At 39.8% G+C, this 22,165-nt stretch overlaps 1 protein-coding gene across 2 annotated transcripts in view; it reads left to right on the top strand.

Moving 5' to 3' along the window:
• Positions 1-22,165, top strand: part of Sorcs3 (sortilin related VPS10 domain containing receptor 3) — a 601,718-nt gene that overhangs the window by 411,899 nt on the left and 167,654 nt on the right. For both annotated transcript variants that reach the window (XM_074078350.1, XM_074078349.1), the window contains exon 6: positions 17,107-17,171. In XM_074078350.1, coding sequence (XP_073934451.1) covers positions 17,107-17,171 — 65 coding nt within the window. The remainder of the gene's footprint in view (positions 1-17,106; positions 17,172-22,165) is intronic.

The raw sequence follows: 22,165 nt of genomic DNA, 5'->3' as shown, positions 1-22,165 counted from the left end.
TGATCTCGGCAAAACTGACAAGATGTTTCCATGTTTGTTAAACAAGAACCATTTGTTTAGTTCAGGAGCATCTGTTGAATAAACAAGATATCTGATGTGCCATTTGCTCATTGAAAATTAACAAACCCTTTAAAAATGGCAATTTGTCAGGAGTTATATGAGGCAGAATTCATTCTCAGCAAGTGAACAAATTGAAACTTCCATCACAGACTTTCCAGAATCCCCCAGAGCCAGTTGTGTAGAAAGAGTTCATTTTAATTCTTCTGTCTTTAAGGAAAATATGCACATAAACAATGATTCAGAAGCTAAGCAAGTGTCCTGTGATGGAAATTGAGGCATCCTGGGGGATGCACAATCCTAAGCAACTGGAGTGAGCTATACCCCCTCTGAGTTGGGTTTCCATTTAGAGAATGTAGGCTTCCTGCATGAGAGACAACTTTGTTCTCTTCTGTTCTGTTTCCAGAAATCACTTGGTAAAACTGTGATCACCCATCATTGTTCCTGTGGCTTCCCATGAAGCAGGAATGAGGGAGGGTGGGATCTTAATTTTCTACAGGAATAAAAGAAATAGGGAAAAGAATAAAAGAAAGAAATGAAAAGGCTGACATTTTTCTCAATGGATGCAGCAGTTACAGGACACTGGCCGATTTGAAATCTAGATACAGCCTTGTATCTAGATAAGAAAGCATTCTAGTATTGATCCATCTTGACTTAATCCTTGGTTCTTAGTGCTTAATATTTGACTGTCCTTAATATTTAATCCAGGTGCCCAAGCCTAATGAACAGTAAGTAAATACAGGTAGCATTTGCTGAGTGCAGGTAATAAAGCTCTATTGTGACTCCCATCTATAGATGAGGAAACCATTGCTTAGGTTTGTCTAACTTGACCAAAATCATAAAGCTAGAAAGAAACAGACCTGAGATTTAAACCAATGCAGTTTGAGAGCATACTGACTTGATGTGTTTTGATGTAAGGACCCTAGGTCCTGTGGTGTGAAGATTAAGAAGGAAAGGCTCTAAACTCATGTGCCCTTCTCTGGGCAGTACAGTGTGTTAAGCAAGGTATAACTGAGATTCTTGACAAATGCTAGCAAACTTGAGGTTGCTATGCTATTCTTGCTGCGTTGCAATTCAAATTCTTTATTTAGAGGGAGTTTGAGATGGGTGGGGTGGCTGAGCGAGGTGAGGCGCTCTCAGGCTTTATGTAAGTGGGTCTCTGTGGACTCTAGTTAGAAGCTAAGGAATTAGCTGACTCTGGACCCTGAGCAACTTGCTGCCTCATCTCCTCACATTAGCCCTCTTAGCAATTGATCTTGTAAACTTTCTGAATCAGAGAAATTAAAGATGAAGAAGAGCCTATTAAGTGAACTTGTTCCAGCCCCAGACTAGGCAGGATGACTCCCATGAGAGGATCCAGATTGTCTAGTACAGTTTAATTTTAATTGTCCCACAGGGTCTGACTTCTTGCTCTTTCTCTGGGCAGCCCTTCCCAGGCTGATGGATGCAGGTGTGAGTAATATCTTGCAGGAGGCTGCTGCTCTGTGCCAAGGCTGTATATAACTTGCAGTCCACTTTCTAGGACTTGGCATGTTTTACAAATTGCCTCTGTAATGTGCTAGGATGGGGGGGAACTTTTATGGAGGGTAGATTTATCAACTCTACCTGTGGATGGGATCTGGTGGATTTTGCCTGTTTGTCCTCTTAGCCAGGAGATGTATATATAGCAGTGTCTATGAAAACAAAATAGGATGAAGGGTGCATGAACGTGGTGGGGTCAAGGACTGACAATCTCCTGGGAAGACTAGAAACACTAATGGCTGACATGTATTGCACACTCTTAACCTATAGTAGGAGTATCATAAAATTATTTGGGTTTATTCTCACAACAATCCTGTTAGATATAATTTATTATTGCTATTCCCTAAGTCCAAGAGAGGTCAGAGCATATGACAGTCATGTAGCTGGTGGTGGTGGAGCTGGAATTTGACCCCAAATCTCTACAAGTGTAGAATTCATGCTTTACTCCACTGCAGTCCATCACTATCTCATAATAAGATGTACAGAACAAGGTGGAAGTGAAGAAGAGGCAGGAGAAGACTGAGGCTAACTTTGAATTGAAGCAGAGTTGACTTTCTAAACTGAAAACTTGGACTTGTGGAGTGAGCTTTCTGTGCAGATTCCAAGTGCACAGATGTTGAGAACTTTTGCTATTTGTGCACTTTGGCAGGGATCCCTTCCAGGCTTAGGCAAAGGGGGTATTTTGTCCATGTATCCCCTATTTATTGAATGATGCTGAGCACAAGGTGTTTGGTGACTGGTACATTCGCGGGAGGCATAATTGGCTAATGGTGGTTTGCTTTGCTCTTCATGTTAAGAGATCCTTGCTTGTTACTGAAGGAGATCTTTTTATTCCTTCAATTATTTTTCTTTGGTTCCTGTTGACTAAGGGCCTTGTCATTCCCATGGACTGCTGGTGGTTGATTCTGAAGCTTAGAATATTAGTCATCAAAGGTAGGCCTAAATGGATCCTGGGACAGGAGGAGGAGGCATGAGGATGAGAAGTGTGAGACCACTGGAGGGTTAAGTACTGAACTGGGCTAGGGTTGGGTCTTGGTGAGGGCAGCATCAGAGAGGAATAACTTCTATCCCCCAGCTTGTCCCCGGTGGATTTGTTTATAGGAGTGGGAACTGTGGAACTGTTTTTTCTTCTCTCAATGACCTTGTGTTTCCAGGATGTAGCTTCATCTGGGTATGTAACTCTGAGAAGCTGTCTGGGAACTCTATTGGAGTTATGTTGTAGAGTCATTTGAATCTTCCAGCTTCTCTTTATGACCTGAGGAGTGTTGGGTAAGTCACTTAAATTGAAAAAGCAACCTCTTTTTCTGTATTTTCACTTTGTGAGCAATACATACTTCACAGGTTCCTTTGTAGGATTAAATGATATGAAGAAATCAGGTGCCTGGTACAGAGTGACTGACTGACACATGTTGGTCATTTCCATCCCTCACTCCTTCTTTCTTTCCTGGAGAAGTGAATCACAGGATGTGCTCTGCAACCAAGGCCACACTTGACCTGAGTTTGAATGGGAATCTGCCCTTTATTACTTTCAGTGACATAGACAAGTCTTTTAGTTTGGGAATCTCTAACCCCTTGTCAGTAAAATGCATACAAAACTGTACACCCCCCATAGGAGTTGTAATCATTTGTCCAACCATGTAACTGAGTGCCAGGGTTGTGCTAGGAAGTGGAGTTAGCAAGGTAGGCCCAGAAGACAAACACTTTCCCTTCAAGAAATTTAGAGTATCCCTAGGGGTGAGGCTCAAGCATGAGACTGGGAGTTCAAACCCAGTAGCTCCAAGAGTGAAAAAAAGGAAAAAGAAATTTACAATTTTGAGAGGACACAGCAATATTCAAATAGTTCACATGAATTATTATGAGTACTAAATCAGATGAAACACAAAAACATATGTTATCACAGGGGATGACTTACGAGGTAGCACACAGCACACAAATACCAGCTATGACTATGTTAGCATTAATGTCCTCTTCATGGGGTCCCCTTGTAGTTACAGCCTGTTCCCTCGTACACTTGCCAGGTATCTTCCAGACCTGTTGATGCACACGAACCTATACCTACATGCTGTGTTTCCAACCATTTATTCCAGCCTCAATCTGGACCTGAGATAACTATGAGTAGTATGTCAATGTAGACTCTGAGTGGATATGTCTATACTGGTGTGATGCACCAGAATGTGTGCCCTTAATTGTCCTGAGGCAAAGACTAGGAAATTCTCATTTTATTCTCCTCAGAGCTGAGATACAATTAAAATTGTTACCACAGTAATTGGCAACATCCATTAACTTGATGAGAATTGCCCAAGGCAGCACATTCCCCCCTTTTGCACATTACTAATCTATAAATACACCTGGTTCCTTTCTCCTTCTTCTGCAGAACTTCCACCAAAGTCCCCCATCCTCCCAAACTGTCTCCTTAATGCCCTTTGCCTTTTTAATTAACTCTCTTAATTCCTCCAGCACTTCTAGACAGTACCACATAATCTTGCATCTAATTACATGTGGCCTTGTGACTTATCTGAGAGGCAGATTCAGAAGCACATGGTGCTGAGAGTACTGGGCTCAGAGTCGGCAGGGCCTGGCATGAGTTCCAGCTCATTTAAATCTGCTGGAAGATCTTCAGTGACCTCAGCTTCCTGAGTGTGCTCATCTGTGGAATGGGGAACCATAATGTCCTTTCCCTAAGAGCAAGGTCATTAAGATTAGGCAGTGATGTTACTGTGCTTTGCAAACTACTTATTGCTAAAGCTCTTGCTCATAGATTGCCACAGCTCTTCATCTGCCTGGGACCTGTTCTGTCTTTGAGTCCTCACCAAGGTGCAGCTGCAAAGACAGTACTCAGATGTTCAGAAAACTGTATTCCTGATGGGTATGTCCCCTGTTCCTTCTAATGCATTCACTTAAGTGCCAGGGCAAGACAGAGCATGTATCATATTATCTCTGACAATAGAGGTGCAAGAGCTGGCAAGTATACACAGGGAGCTCCCAAGACCACCTTCTTCTTTATCTGTGGAGTTACTAACCATTAGAAACCAGAGATGGAAAGGATCCTTGGTCTCATCCACTAGTCCTGGCAACCTTTTCAGTTTGCAGAAGAGACTGCATCCAGAGAGGTTAAGTGACTTAGCCAAAGCCTCACAGGTAGTCATTGTGACTCTGACTGGTGTCAAGGTCTTTGTCCTCCCCTGTTACTCTTTCTACTACATTCCAACATAAATTTGTATTAAACATTCTCTACATAGTCAGGAGGTGCTGAACTGAGTTTGTGTCCACATGTATTTGTGGGTATGTGGGCACATGTCTGTCTGTCCATGCCCCATTAAGTTCTTGAAACCTAGTTTGCATATTAATTAAACTGTGCATTTTATCCTTCCTGCTATAAATGTCCCCTTAAAAAACTATGTGTCAAAGGTTTAGTCACCAGTGTGGCACTAATGAGAGGCAATGGAAACTTTAAACAGTTGGGACTAGTGGGAGGTCTTTAGGTCATTGGGGGAATTGCCCTCAAAGGGAAGTCTGGCCAGGTCCTCTTTCTCTCTTTCACTTCTGGTCCATTCAGTGAGTGGTTTTGCTCCAGCACATGCTTGTATATCTAAAAACAACAGGCCAACTGATCATATACTAAACTTATAAAATGTGAGTCAAAATAAATTTTCTTCTTTATAAGTTGATTATTCAAGGATTTGTTACACTAATAGAAAGCTGACCCCAAGACCAAATGATATGGCTTTTTTTGGCAGTATTGGAGTTTGAAATCAGGGTCTTAAGCCTACTAGGCAGATACTCTACCATTTGAGCCACACACCCAGTCCTCCAAATGAGGAAGTTGTGAATATTATGGAGATTTGAAGGTTTAGAAAGGTCAGCTAACTTGCCCAAGGTCACAGGACTAATAAAAGTAGAACCAAGATTCGGATCAAGGGCCTGTGATTCCAAAGCTCCTCTCTTAACCACTAAACTGTATAAGAGACAAATTCTTAGCTAAAAACATATAATTATTTAAAAATAGTGATTATTGAAACCTGGACAAGTCCTAAGTGTGTCATTCCAAGAGCAAGCTTGAGAGATGACTGGCAGTGATAGTTTTGATCATTCTTAATTATTTTCCTCTTAACTGGCCTCTGTGGCTTTATAAGGCTGATTATTTCTCAAATTACATGCTACCCCACTTTACCCATCTCTCTCCATCCTCCTGATCGTCCTCTCATTGTGAATCTTTATGCTGAATGTATAGGAAGTTCTTGGAAAATACTTGCTTCAGGAGTCACAAAACCCAATGCTTGTGGATTCCCACAGATCTATGAAAGAACACGTTACATTTTCTTACTGGTATCTGCCCCACTGGGCTGTTTCCCATACTGGTTTGAGCTTCTAGAGAGCTGGAATCTGCTTTTACTCATCTTGGCATCTTCTTTCGGGAACTGAACATATAGCAGATACTCAGTACTTATGTGTGGGCAGTTTGGATGAATTATTTAGTTAGTGTGGTGATCTGCCCAGAAAAGACTCAGTATTGTGATGATGGGGATGATACAAAGATGTTCCTTCTCAATCTTGTTTTTACAGAAATTCTTGCCAATATAAATGCCTCCATTGGCTTTTCTTATATGGAAGAATTTAGGACATTTCAGTGTCCTAAATTTTGGCCTACATTTTCTTTCTTATTCTCTGTATTCATTCCACCTGAGAAACCATGGGTATTAATTGAATCCTCGGCATGAAGGAGAGTATCTCCACAAGGTGTAGCTGTTTAGGTGTCACACATGCTCCATGTTGTAATAATTTAAGCATTTATATATATGTATATATATATATATATATTTATGTATACTCACACATTTATTTAAAAATTTTTCACTATATATACATATATTTGGTGAAATTTTTGAAAGCATAGACCTTCTAAATGAACCAGTTTATGATAAAGGTCACTTTTATACAAATTCATTTCTAAAGAAATAGAATGAATACAGTTTCAGAAAAAGATGGCTTTACCCATGATACAAGAAAAGTGGAGGGAATGATGGAAAATTTATTTTGCAGGAACAAATCCATCATTTCTGGGATGGTGGCATTTCATTATCTCCAAGTTCTTCATTTTTGTCAAATGATCTCTTATACCTTCTGCCCAAATATTCTACCTTTCCAGCATGTCCATTCACAGCAGTGCCTTGTATTCTATGGCTGTCTGTTCTCCCTGAATTTTCTAACTTTGTAATCCCAAACATTCTTCAAGCCTAGCTCTGAGTCCCTCATCTCTATGATCTACTACACATTTGACAAGACTGCCGGCTGTTTGAGAGTCTTTGAAACATTGAATGCTCCAGAGGTAAATAATGGGATTGGAGAAAGGAATTTCCAAAATCAAAAGGCTGGGAACAAAGACTCTGCCTGTTCTCTGAATCCATTCTGCAAATGTTGAAATGCACTTTCTCCAAATCTCATGTTGGAGAGATGTCTCACAACCCAATCCCAAAGTCTGGAGTATTGATCTCGTTGCCCCAGCTTGGATGGGGTTTAACTGATATACTTAGTACTTTGCCAAGGGGAAGGCCCATATAGAATAAGCATGGGGATCTGCACCTTAAAAATCCATAACTCTGGAAGTAGCAAGCAGTTGGCCAAGCAGGGTGAGTATTTGTGATTTGTGAGGAAACTCTCCAACTGCACACCAGGGGAACCATGCTCATTTGAGCTGGAGGAGATCCCTGAGGTTTTGCTGGCCCAGCATTTTCACAGGATGATCACATTTCTCAAGCAAGTCACAGATGACTGTGTTTGACAGATCCAATATTGCTTTGAGGATAAATGGGGACAATAGCACCATAATAATATAAATGAAGACTTTATTCACTTAGTTGCCTACAGATTAATTAAATGAATGATATCTGTTTCATCATATTATAGGACTATTTTCAACATCTATCCGAAACATACTGCTAGGATTATTATTACTATCACCATTATTATTATTGCTATTCTCATTCATGTATTTACTCATCTATTTAACAGATATTTGTAAGTGCAACAAGACATGGTGCTCAGTACTAGTGGAAAGCATAATTTAATGAGATGTAGACCCTGTGTTTAAGGAAAATGTAATCAATAGGTAGAAAAACTAGGTGCAAAAATAATTGAAGGTAGAGTAAGAGAGATTAAGTTTGAACTAAAGCTTGATTTTTTTTCCTCACTCCTCATCAGTGGTTTGGCAATTTGACATCTGAAGACCTCCATTTTCTCATCTGATTATAAGAGAAATAAGAGAAAGATTATACTTTGTTAATCTCAAAGTTTGCTTAAGAATTAAACTAGTAAAAGTCCAGGTACATTAGAAGTGTTCAATAAATATTACTTTCACTTAAAATAATGTGAGCACTGTCATTGTAAGAACTGTGCAAGGTAAACTTTAGTACATGCCTTTCTGTTCTAAGTATTTAATATACATTTAATTCAGTTAGATCCACAAAAATAAGTACTAGAGTACTATTGTTATTATCTCCCTATTGTGCAGATAAAAAAAGATTTAAGACATGATTCCCACATTTAGTGAGTGATGGAGCCAAGACCCCATCCCAGAGTCTGACAGCAGAATGTATGCTCTTCCTTGCATCACTGACACATGGAAAAGAGAGGGCATTGCACTCTGAGATTGTGTTTGGGGCTCTAATAAGTGATTCTCAACTCTGCCACATTCTTACCACCCAGGAGCTTCCAAAAGCCATTTCTCCTGAACTTTACTGTAGTCTAGTGATTCTGAAAGTGGGAATCTTGACCGTCAGCATTGTGTCATCTGTGTACTTCCTAAACATGCAAATTCTTGGGCCCCATCCAGACCTCCTGAATCATACTTTGAGGATACATCCAACGGTCTCTGTTTTAACACCAGGAATTCCAGGGTAGTCATTTGCTACTAAAATAAAAATCACAAAGAAATAACTATTCAAATCAACTAAATCAGAATTCCTAGGGTAGGGCCTAGGCATTGTTATTTATTGATTTTAGAAAGTTCCCCAAGAAATTTCTAATATTCATCCAGGGCAAGGTACTTTTGTGGAACATAGGCATTGAGCTGGACCATCAGCATGGACCATGCAGATTGACCAGCATGAATATTCCAGCTGGAGAAATAGCTTCAGCTGGAAGAAAGTTGTGGTGTAAGTTGAAGAGACATAATGAGCTACAGCAGGTGACAAGAGTCAATAATACTGTACATTTCAAAATAGCAAAGAGTACATTTCAAATATCTCACCATAACAGACAAAACGATGAAGTGATAGATGTGTCAATTATCATCACTTAAATCATTCCACATCATATATATATATATATACATATACACACATATGTGTTATCAGAATATCATATTATACCCACTGATGTATACAATTATATTTTGTCAGTTAAAATAATATTCATAAAATTATTTTGTAATTTAAATGTCTAATCAGTTGGGTAAGCATTTGTACATTGGCCTTATTAGTATTTTACCTTCAGTAATTCCCTCACAATATCCAGTTTTCTTATCTCCATGGAAGACTTTGCCCTGGAATTTGTAGCCACCCAAAATGGAAAATGCACAGGATCTTGGCCCTGGTACTCCCTCATGACAGCCAAGTGTGTTAGGAAAAGGCTTGGACTGAAGTTCCAAATTGGATTCTAGGGCCACTTGACACACACTAGCTATGTCCCTGGGTGATTGCAAACGCTAATTTCTGATCTGTGAAGTGAAGGGGTTGGATGGGATTGTGATGTTTCAAACATTGCTACATCCATTTCTCTTGGGGACTGTTGTGTGTAGGTGAGCTGTCATGGCTCCTGAGAAATTCCCGTCTGACCTATTTCATACGATAGGACTTGAAGACTATTTGTAAAGAGGGCTCAGTTCCTAAAAATAAGCTTGTAGCCACTTGACCTTTTTCACATTCTTCTATCAGCAACATCTGTGACTGTATGGCTCACAGTGTCATCTCTGGAGGTTTGGCTATGGCTCCCTATTTCCTTTTGTTCCCTGTGTCCTTGATCTTTGCTCAGAACTTTGAAGGGCTTCTAATTTTGGAGAATACTCATTGTCCTTCCCCTTAGAGTTTTAGATGATATTTGATGCTATTATTGGGCTCATTAATTGTTATAAAATTAATGACAATAAATACCCCTAAGAGAAAACTACATGACACATTCAGCTCTTTGTAGTTTTTTTTTCCCTCCCCTTTATCAATATAAGGTGAACAATCCCTAAGACCAACACTACTAAATCTGTTTTGGATGTAAGAAAGGTTTGTTCTAAGACCCAAAAAGTGCTTGATGCAGGCCTTAGGAAGATGGTCTAACTCAGTGAAAGATTTCTAATCATTCATTCAACAAAGATTTACAGATGATTTACAATGTGCCAAACACTGCAACTGAACACATTGATGTATTATGCAGTGAAAGCCCCTGAGGTCAAGGACCATGTCTAACAGGGACAAAAGATTATTTTAACCCTTACAATGATTTCTACACTGGGGAGGAGAACAGGCTGCTACAAGAGCCCTCATCAAAAGTTGGCTTCCAGATTTGTGTGTATGATCAGTCTAGTGAGGGAGAAGATGTCTAAACAGAATTCTTTCACAGAGGGACGTTGCTTATCCCATGTCCAGAATATCACCATCATTGTTAGGCATTCAACAAACATAGGACTGAGGTTTAAAGGAGTGAAAAAGGCAGCCAGGGGATTAGTTTATCCTGTCCTTCAACTAAAAAATAATGGTAGCTAAAATATTAAGAATGCATTCTGTGTGCCAGACACTGTTCTAAGTGTTCACTACTTAGCTCATTTAATCCTCTTAACTCTATGAAGCAGCTGTTATGAACTTCCTATTTTACAGCTGCGAAAACTAAAAATCATTGTTGGCACATATGTACAAAATGTGATTGGGAGTTTATAATGAAGGGCCTTCTTGAAGAAGACTGGTAAAATCTACCAGAAAAGATTAGTTTTGCCCCAATCACATGTGTTAGAAAAACTCTGTAGTAAAAGAATTCATGATTAAGGAATATGAAAATATTCACACAGGTTTTCCTGGATTCTGATCATAATACCTAATTCTTTTTTTGTCTTATAAAACGTTATTTTAAATTCACTTAATTAAAACCAGGAATACAGCATAAGCAAACAAAGGCACTATTAACAACTTATTTACAATTTACTATAGTGATAATGCAATATGGATACAGTTTCTCCTTACCATCCAATGCTTCTAGAAACTTTCCAGTTGTCTCCCTCCTTCCTTCCTTCCTTCCTTCCTTCCTTCCTTCCTTCCTTCCTTCCTTTCTTCCTTCCTTCCTTCCTTCTTCCCTCCCTCCCTTCCTTCCTTCTTTCCTTCTTCCCTCCCTCCCTGCCTTCCTTCATTCTTTCTTCCCTTCCCTCCCTCCTTTCCTTTCCTTCCTTCCTTCCTTCCTTCCTTCCTTCCTTCCTTCCTTCCTTCCTTCCTTCCTTCCTTCTCTTCTTTCTTCCTTCCATCCCTCTCTCCCTTCTACCTTCCTTCCTTTCTTCTTTCCTCCCTTCCTTCCCTCCTTTCACAGGGTTTGAACTCAGGGCTTTGTGCATACTTGGCAGTCACTCTACCACTTGAGCCACACATCCCCACCAGTCCTTTTTGCTTTAGTTATTGTTTGGATAGTGTTTTGATCTTTCTGCTTCTGCCTCTTGTACAGTTTGGTTTACACATATGCACTACCATGCCCAACTTGTTTTTTGAGATAGGTTCTCACTAAATCTTTGTCTGATTCTCCTATCTCCACCTCCCAAGTAGTTGGAATTATAGGTGTGAGCCAATTCACCCAGCTCTTTTCCATGTGGTTTCAATCAGACACTTATAAATTCATCTTTGCTTTGTTTCAGATGTTAATCACAGGGCATGTTATCTGTCCTGTTGATGGTTCTACACTTGATACTGGACTTGACTTACTGGTCCACCCTGTCCTAACTTTAGTCCTGGGAAGATGAAGGGACTTGTTGGCTTAAGATAGAAGAGGCGTTTATTCAGCTGCTTGACATGTCTGAGCAAGCATGCCTCTCCTCTCCCTCCCATTGCCCTTGGCAACATCTCAGCCCCTCTTGTACATCTTCGCCTCTTCCATCCTTTCAGACCTCAAGAGTCAAGTCCAAGCCCCAAATTTCCTCTCTCTCCATTTTTTATCTTTCTTTGCAAAAGTCTCTACTTGCTATTCCTCTACCATCCATCCAGCCTCTTTTTTCTATTCCCAGCATTCCCTTTGTACTGACTGTCACCAATAGGAGTGACTTCAAGTTTCTATAACCAAGTTGTTCCTCAGTATGAAAGATGTATACAGAGGGACTTAAATTCCCCACAGTGCTGCTGCGGGGACTTAGATATTGGCAGGGACGAGTTAGTTAGAACCTTGACTCAGGGAGAGATGGCTGGGCTCAATTCCCATTCTTCCTCACCAGAGGTGGGGCAGTTTACAGAAGTTAAGCTCCTGGCTCAAGTCCTAGTTTTGCTACTTCCTAGCTGTAAGACTTTAGACAAGTTGTTTAAAGTCTCATGCCTGAGTGTGTGCTTTTAAAATAAGGGAACAACTGATTCCTACCTCATAGGGTTACATGAGGTTTAAGTGAGATCAGCATTTATGTGTAAAATAGCACCTGACACATGGTGTGCTCTCAATATCTGTGAATTATAATCATGTGACTTTAGGCACATTACTTAATCTCTGCCATTATCCCCACTTTACCAAGGAGGAAAATTAGATGAATGGGACCTTCCTTAAAAACTCATTTTGAGGATTAAATAAGTTAATGTCCATAAATACCAAATACAACACCTGACACAAGAGGTTCTCAGTACCCATTACCATTTATCATCATAATTATATGAACTTTCCCAAATGTTTCCAGGAACACATCCCTTACAACTTCCACCCTCCCTTACCCCAGTAAATCTCACAAAACATTTGCATCTTGTATTTCTTTGCTTGGTGTATTTGTGGGCACATTCCTTACCCTGAGTTTCCATAATTGGGACTTAGGCTTTAAAATCAGAAACCTGATTATTTGTACTGGGTGAGTATCAACTAGTTTCCTGGTGTGATGGGGTGGCCTGAAATAACAACAGTTCATGGCTTCTCAGTGGTGCTGGTGTTTGTGCTAGGTGAGGAAGTGCAGTTCCTGAGTGCTTAGTTTTGCTGCCTTTGTAGCAGAGGTGGCGCAGAGTCCAAGCAGCAATTAAATGAGTCCAGCTAAGACAGTGGCTCTTGACTGGGAGTGATTTTTGTTTCCTACCAGGACATAGTTCACAATGTAACACTTTTAGTGGTCATAGCTGCAAGGATGTGACTATATCTAGTACAGGTCAGTGATGCTGTTAACTATTCTGAATGTTACCTGGTCAAAAATATCAACCGTGCTAAGCTAAGAACCCTGAGGCTAATGCTGCCAATGCAGCAAAAAGTGGACAGTGGCCTCTCTCTGCTGGGTGAGTGCCTGTGGGCCACAGCTCAGACTGTAGTGAAAAATGTTTTCCTGCCCTCAATACTCAAGTTATTTTGCTACACTTCCAGGCAGCTAAGTCCTCCCTTTTGTGAATCTAGGGGCAGAGTTTCTTTGAAATCGCTCACCCCTATCATTTAATTCAAAGGTGTGTCTAACTTGTGTATTGCAAAATATGGGAGAAAGCCAGGTATGGGGTGCACACCTGTAATTCCAGGCAGAAGGGTCTTGAGTTCAGGTCTAGAGGGTTACATAGTGAGGTCCTGTGTTTAAAAAAAAAAAAAAACTAGAAAACCTGAAGAATGATACTTAGGCTTCCTGTCCTTAGGAATCTTCCTGTCTGATGAGCTGTCTATTAATAAGAGTCATTGTATTTGTAACTGTAGTTAAGCAAAAAAATATGCCAACACCCTCACAATAAGAGGGCTTATGTGTGTGAACTCCTATCTGAACACCTTCAGTTGTGTCTATATATCTCTGTTCCCTGTTTGTGTGGATCTCTGATTCTGCCTATATTTCTGTGAATGTACATACATGCACATGCAGTATCTCCATGTCTCTGTTTCTTTCTATATCTTTGAGTGAACTTCTAGCTGTTTGCTCCCTCTCTGTCTGTTTCTGTCTGTGTTCCTCTATCTCGTCTCTTGCCCACTGTCTCTTTCCCTGTCTCTGCCATATTGTCAGCTTTTTCTATTTGTACATCTACATAATTCTCTGAGACTCGGTTGTCTTATCATGCTGGAAAGATTTCTCCTGGTAACCGGAGAAGAAAAACAATTCTTTTCTCCCTGCTCCAATTAGGAGGAATACTGGGGAAGTCTTTTGAACTGCACTAACATGTTCTGATTGCTGTAGTCAAGATGTCTCAATGACAATGCAGAATCATAGGACATCTTGGCTATTTAGGAGGATGGGCTGCTGCTCCAAGTGACCAGCCTGGTCAAAAGCAAATAGCTTGAGTTGGGTAGAACAGATCTTGCAGAGTGGAAGAAGAAAAGGATACCGAGCAGATCAAAACCATTGATATCCATTCTAGTGAGCCAAAATAAACTCAAGAGAAAAAAACAATCATCCCAATCACAGCTTAAGTGCTGGAGGGCATAGGACCATGATTCCAAGTTCTCTAGAAGTATGAGAGAGACAGAGTGACCACAAAGGGCTTCTAAGAGGACCTGATTCTTGATTTCAGTCTTGAAGATGTGTAGGGTTTTGAATATATGGATGACCCTAAGCATGCCTGGGTTTTAGAATAGCTTCTTCTGTTTGCTTATTGGTTTGTTTACCTTGTATTAAGCTTCTAAAAGACAAGGACTTTGTTTCTTTGTTAATAGTGGATAGAATCTGATGACCACAATCAGGCTCAGTCATAGTGGTTCTAAGTATATCTGTGCTGCCCTGCCAGTGACTGTGGGAATAGGATGCAAGAATAATAGCCAAGATGCCTCTAATCCTAAGAATACCAATAATGAACCAACCAAATGCTGTTTAAAAATGGGAGAGGAAGAAGGGGTGAATTTGTTCAAAGTACACTATACACATGCATGGACTTAACACAGTGAAACCCTCTTGTATTATTAGTGTACATTTATTCAAAAATAAAGTTAAAAAAAAAGAAACAAGGAGTCTGCAGAGCAAAGAGTGTCCATATAATCCCTTCTGGTGCCCTCAGTCTTCTGTGTTTCTGACTTCAAGTGAAAATCAGTTTGAAATGTTGGCAACTTCGCAGGTATATTTGTTTGTTTATTAGTTTAATAAGCATGTAGAGAGCACATAATATATATTAGGCACATAAGTGTCACGGTTCAAAATAAATAAGACAAGGTCCTTCTTTAAAGTTTGTATCTAAGTGGGAAAGACAAGAAATGAATTAGCAATTATGTAAGAGATGTGATTGATCTATGCAAAGCATTGGTTTTCAAACTTGTCTACATGTGGAAATTACTTGGGAACTTAAAAAAAATACTGATTCTCTTGTTCCATCTTCACAGGTTTTGGTTTCTTTGGTCCAGGGAAGGAGTCTCAGGCAACTGCATATTTCATATCTCCCTAGTGTTTTCCATGAGCAGCCAATTTAACAAACTACTAAGGTTAGGATGCTATGAGAGCAAAGAGGTTAGGGAAGGAGGGCTGAGGCCAGGTGGGCTTGGAGAGAGAGGTGAAAATTAGCTGAAGGAGAAAGGGGCAAGGACATGGCTGAATAAGGACTTCAGAGATGCTCTGGTCTGGGAAATCAGGATGGCTTTCTACTTCTGGCCTAGTTCCTGTGTGACCTAAGGTGAACACAGACTTCTCCATGCCTTAATTTCTAGTTGCATTTCCACTAGTCAAATGCAACTAATGCTGCTCTCCTTAACCTTAGGGATTTGCTGTTAGGATCAAATGAGGTAAAGAAAAACAAAAAGTATGTATCAATAATCATTGGGGAAAACAACCCATTAGGGTAATGCCTCATTTTTTCAGCTTCTTTGGGGAAAGAAGTATTTTATATAAGTGAAAAGCTTATATATATAAAGATAAGTTTGACCTTTCAAGACATAATCATCATTTTTCAATTATATATTCATTGTACAAAGAGGTTTCATTGTGATATTCCATACATGCATATAATGGACGTTGATCAAATTCACCCCTCTTCTTATGTTCCCACCCTTTTCGTAATTTTAGATGGGTTTCATTATTTTATTTTCATACACGCATATAAAGTGCTTCATTCATATTCAGTCACCCATCACATCTCCTTTACTCTTCTCTCCCACTGGTCTGCCCCACTCAACAGTCCTCCTTTAACAATCATGTCAAAACAATCATTTTATTTTAACAAAAAAATCTTATTATCTTCCCTAAAATATTTCACACGCAACCCTAGTTTCTTCCACAGAGAACCCTAGATACCAGGATCCCTGCTTCCTTTTTTCTGTCTTCAGACCCTAAGCATAGACATCAGACACTGAATTGTGCTACAATACAGTAATATGCCAGAGCTATTGAGAAGTGTAGGGATTTGTGGTGTGGAAGATTGGGTTTTGAGTTCTTAGGTCTGTTTTTTGTGTTTTCTATTTCTCTTGCTATCTAGGTATCAGCTGTTGATTCTCACCATTAATCTAGTTTCACTTTCAAACTGGCTGTTTCTTACCTGTTGAAGAATGAAAAACTGAAAAACCAATCTTAGGATGGTGTTGAAAGTAAGAGTAAATTGACCATGAGTTTGAGCTTTTTGGAGAGAACGATTATGTGCTCTTTATCACATGTGTGTTTTAGTGTGTCTTGGCACTTGGGTCTGACTCTGGCATGGATATCTAAGGCAGGAGATGGCTGTCTGGGCTTTTGGTGTGGAAGATCAGAGCTCTATAGGATTATTTGTAGGGGTTCTCAGTTTTCCTTCTTCTAGCTATTGGCCAGAGGCCTTTAAGGTTTCTCAAACCAAATACCAGGAGAATTTTGTCTTTGTCAGATGAGGCTTTGAATGTTTGTTGCCAAACAATTGTTTGTAAGGAAAGAGGGAAAGTGGTAGATAGGATCAAACCAGGAAGGGCAACATTAAAGCCAACAGACTGTGGCAAGGCACAGTGCTCCACATGAGAGCGAGGACTGGAAATAATCAAGAGCTAACCATGGAGCTCTGTGGTAGAGGGCCTGCCTAGCACATGCAGGGTTCTGGGTTCCATTTCCAGCTCTGGGTAGGGGGAAAAAGTCAAGACAAAGGAGACAGATGAAAGATAGATGGGGCAGAGAGAAACTCCTTGGAAGGTACGAAGTGATGCAGGAGGGCCATTTAGACCAGCATCATTATGGACTCTATTATGTGGTTTTCAAATCACTTGACTCACACCACTCTGGGACTCATGTTGTGACCACTGCAGGCGGCAGTTTCTAAGGGCAGACACAATACCAGGACCACCAGTGGCTGTATTCTGTAAGTCTCCAGGTGCAGAGATGATCCTGTTTTCAGAGACTGGATTTTCAAGTAACAGCCTAGAGTGCTTCCCACTTTGCTGTGTGTTGCCCCTGTCCCTACTGAACCTGTCTCTCCCTTCTTTTCCCAGGTCTGTGGCTGGATTGGATAAGGAGGCGGACCTGGTACACATGGAGGTGCGGACTGCAGATGGATGTGAGTGCTACTGAAGACAGGCAGGACCCAGGGAGGCTGCCTGAGGGTCTCTCAACTCCCTGATTTACATTTTAATGACTTGGAAAGATGGAAAGCCCTATGCTCCATTACTGCCATATTTATCCTTATTTCCCAGAATGGGGCAAGCGACTTCCAGTCCCAGGGGAGACATTTCATTGAAATAAACTCTCAGGAATGAATTTTCTGGGCATGTGAGTTAGTGTGATGAATTTTGAGGCTTCTGTTAGTAATTTCCTTGGCATCTTCAGTGTAATTCAAATACTGGTGTCCATAACTCATCACGATGATTTACATTCACAGGGGTGAATTACAGGGGCCACTTGCTTAAAAAAAAAAAACACTTTTTATGGCCAGATAAAGTTATTTGCAAAAGTGGGGTTTTTTTTCATACATTTGGCAGATTATTTAAGGTTGCCCTTGTATGTGCCAGGCATTGTTCTAGGCTTTGGAGATTCAGTGGTAAGATTTATATTGTTCCTGCAAACAAGGAGCCCCATGCTAACAGTGGAACTGCAAAATTTCAAACATATGACCTTCTTTGTCCTTTGTGTAGCTGTGTACACCTTACACAGAATCTGCACCAATTTAAATGTTTAACTCTTCCCAGAAATGATCATACTTGTAGGACTCTTCACAAAAACAAAAATGAGGTCAAGCTAAATAAAAATCTATGCAGATATAATTAGCATTTCCTCAGTCAAATAATCTAATAGAGTTTACCTAGAAGTACAGGACAAGCTCCTGCCTGTGAGTTGGGGTCCTCAGCTCTGCCACCTTCTATCCATGAGACTAGGAAAACGACAGCAATAAATCTTGATTTCTGTGGGCTTAAACTTTTCTCTGTGATCTGAGAACTCTTTCCTTGTCCTGCTCACCTCATAAGGTCCTGGGTTGACCAAATAGAACAGGACTGTTAGGGAAACTATGAAATGTACAACTGCAAGTAGATTCTGTTTTGACCTGACTGTGGGTGTTGCTGTTTCATTTAGAATACACTGAATAAAACTGCATATGCTTTCTCTAGGGGAAATCTGTGCGAGGTCAACCACAGGTGGATTCCAAAAACACACAGGGGAATGTGTTTTATTTGCATTTTTAAGAGTTAGAAGGCAATCAACATTTGTTACTATATGTCTGGCACTCTGTCTCCCTTTCAACCCCCTCCCTGTCCTCCCCTAACCTACCCCCTCAGTTCCTCTCAGCAGAGAGCTGGTCTGGAAAATAACCCACAGCCAGTTTTCAGTACAAGTACATCCCGCATTGGCTTTGCTCTCTGTGCCAACCTTTTAAAGCCATATAGGGGATGTATAGTGGTCATAGTATTTCAGGGTTGAAGGAAACTTTTTAAGACTGCCTGACTTCCTACCTAGTGTAGGAAGTACCTTCTCCAACTCCTCCCACAGTGAGTTCTCAGGTAGCACAGTCCAGGCCCAGGTGCGTCATTCTCTGCTTCTGGGAAGCTCCTTTACTTATTTTTTTAAAGTAATTTTCTATATTAAGCTTAAATTTATTTTCTGAAAGTGTAAGAATTCTGGTCAAACTTGAGATAAGGTCTGTGATGTAGGACTGCTATGAAATTTTATGAGATTGAAATAAGAAACTGGTCTATTGTCAGAATTCAAGAACTGAAAAAAAGGCAGAAATATAATAGGAATAAATATCATAATCTTCAAATACAGAATAGATTAGTTCTGTTCCACTTTCTAGGTTTTTAAATCTTCTCTCAACTTGCTGAATTGGTTCTAACCCTGCTTTATTTAGAAGTGCACATAGAAAAATTGCATTAATCAGGGAATGTTTTATTTTATATACCCTAATGAAACACATGATCTGTCCCTTTTGGCATATGGGGACTGCTTCCTCACGCTCGGCACTCACACACATCTCCACTCTTTGATCATCACAGGAATGGACAGGAATGGGTAACATGTATTTTATTTTTCTTTTGTTTTTGGACATGGTGGGTTAATTTCAAATTTGCTCAAATTCACACAGCTAGTAAGTGATGGGGGAGGGGTAACTACACAAGAACTTCTTAGCAAACTAAGAATAGAAGGGAACTCTTAATAAAGACATTTACAAAAGATCTGCAATTAACATCATAGCTAATAATGAGAGACTGAAGAGCAAGAAAAAGGCAGGTGTTTTCACTCTTGCCACACCTGTTCAACACCATGCCGAAAGCCCTAACCACTGCAATAAAACAAGAAAAGTGAAACGCGATCCACATGGATTGCAAAGGAAAAAATATAACTTGCTCTTCTCATTGACATGATTGTTTATGCAGTAAATTCAGTGGAGAAAGGATATTACTTTCAACAAATACCTTTGGAGCAATTGGTGTGCAATCAGGGAAAAATCTTCACCCTGTGATTTATAATCTAAATAAAATTTAACTCAGAGTGAATCACAGGTCTAAATGCGAAGCAAAAAATTATGAAACTTTTAAAAGAAGATATAAGAGAAGGTCTTCATGATTTTGGATTGGACAGAGTTAAATATAGCTATGACACTAACAACAAAATCAACTAGGGCTGGCAGAGTGGCTCAAGAAGTAGAGTATGTACCTAGCAAGCATATGAGGTCCTGAATTCCCCCGGTACCACAAAAAAAGAACAAAATTGACTTAAAAATTGCAAAATTAGGTTTCATTAAAATTGAAAATGTTAGTTTTAGAAATTAATCATTAACACACAGGGGAAAACTATTTGTAAATCATGTGCTGAGTTACAAACATGTAGCCAGAACAAGTAAGGAAATCTCAGGGTTGGGCATGGTGGCTCGTACCTGTAATCTCATCTACTCAGGATGCAAAATTTAGAGGCAGCCTGCAAAAATATTAGCAATACACTGTCTCAGCAAATTAGGTAGACATGGTAGTCACACCTGTAATCCAGCTGCTTATGAGTTTTATGTGCATAGATAGGTGTGTTGTGGTTCTGAGCATAAACAGAAGACCCTATCTGAAAAATAACTAAAGCAAAAAGGTTGGGCTTGTAGCTTAAGTAGTAGAGCACTTCCCTAGCAAGCTAGAGGCCCTGAGTTCAAACCCAATACTGCCAAAAGAAAAAAAATATAATAAAAACTAACAAATTTTTTAAATGGGCAAACATTGAACAGACCATTTAGCAAAGAAGATAAATAAGGATGACAAATTAGTATATGGAACAGTGCTCATCACCATTCAGCATTAGACAGATATAAATTAAAATCATTTATCACTATATACTGATCCAATCACTAAGATAAAGGTACCAGTGCCAGGTGCTGGTAAGGCTGTGAGGCACAATAAAACTCTCACACATTGTTGGTAGAAATGGAAAATGGTACAACCACTCTGGAAAAAGCATTTTGACAGTTTTATTCAAAATTACACACACTTTATGATCCAGAAACCTACCCCTACATATTTAGCTGACATAAATGAAAATTTATATTCACACATAGCCTTGAACACAAAGGTCTATAGTCAACTTATTAATGATCACCCCAAACTGGACACAACCTATCCGTCAGTGGTGAATGGATTGACAAGCTGTGGTCCATCCATAAAACAGAATATTACTCAGTACTATTGATATTTGCAACAACACAGATAAATTTCACAGGAATTTTGTTGAGTCAAATAAGCTAGTCTCAAAGGGTTACATGTTATATAATTCCATTTATATGACCTCATGGCAATGACAGTCTATAGGAATGGAGTTTCTAGAATGGGGAAAGAATTTGACAAGAAAGGGCTGGATGTTGTAGCAGTTCTGCAACCTGAATATTGGTGGTCATATAAATTAATATATTTGTTCAAACTTACATGTATATTCTAGGAAATTATTTCATATTAAAATACTATTAATATTAAAATCTGTGGTGAAAAACACTAGAAGAAAGAGTTCTTGGCTTCCAGTTCTATAGCACATCCTACTCTCCCTCATTCATGCATTCATTCATTCATCTACCTAGCTTTTCCTTAATCCAGTTGGCATTTATTTAAAGTCTACATATGCCAGGCACATCATGGAAGAGAATATATCCTCATCATCAGGGAACTTGTAGACTGTTGGGGGAAATGGACATGTATTCAGATTATTCTAGTACAATTCAATAAGGACTTTAGTAGAGTTGGCATATGTTATACTGAATCATAAAAAAGACTGTGACATATTAAACTAAATAAATTGAGGGAAAAAAGAAGAAATACTTGACTTGGTGCTTAAGAGTTTAGTAGGAATTTATCAGCCCATTCTAATAGAGAGAAGCAGCTTACACGTTCCCAGAATTATGAAAGGTGATTTGTATAAGGCTGTAGGTTATAAACTGGTCAAGAATGAAAAGATAGAGCTGTTAGAGTAAGCCAGGAAGGACCTATGGAGGATTCATAGGCAGCTTTCTAAGCCATGTAAGACCTTTCCTGCTTGTTTATAATGACAAAGCTTCACGATACAACTATGTTTTCCCTAGCTGTGACCTTAGCTATGGAGTCTATCAGTCTTTTTCACTTGTGTGTATTATGTTTAAAATTTAGAAAATGACCAATGAAAATCCAGCACCCATTCCAGCCCATGGAGACCCACACTTCCATCTCTGGAGCACAGACACCTTTGCTTTGTCTTGCCACACCCCCATCCTAACTAACTTGACCACTAACTTGGGAATGGTGCTGAGAGATGGAGAAAGAAACTGGTTTGCTTTGTGGCCTTCAGAGTGTGGTGGTGAAGCAGAGCTGAAGCACCAGTGATTGATGAGGCTTAGCAACACCTATACCTGGCTTCCCAGAGACTGGGCTGTAGTCAGATGAGCTTAACAGTTACACCCAGCTCTATGCCCAGCACTTTTCTTGCCTGGCCACATTGGACTTACTGAGTCTGTCTGCATTGTCTCCCAAGACAGAGAGGACGAATGCTGGAATGAGTGGCTTCTCAAGGTCCTAGAATAAGGTTAGGCTGCCCTGGACAAGGTGGACAACCCTCCTTGCT

Source organism: Castor canadensis, chromosome 7, assembly GCF_047511655.1.
Source record: "Castor canadensis chromosome 7, mCasCan1.hap1v2, whole genome shotgun sequence".
Classification (NCBI taxonomy): domain Eukaryota; kingdom Metazoa; phylum Chordata; class Mammalia; order Rodentia; family Castoridae; genus Castor; species Castor canadensis.
Note: the sequence above shows the minus strand (reverse complement) of the source record. Positions and strands in the feature narration are given on the sequence as shown.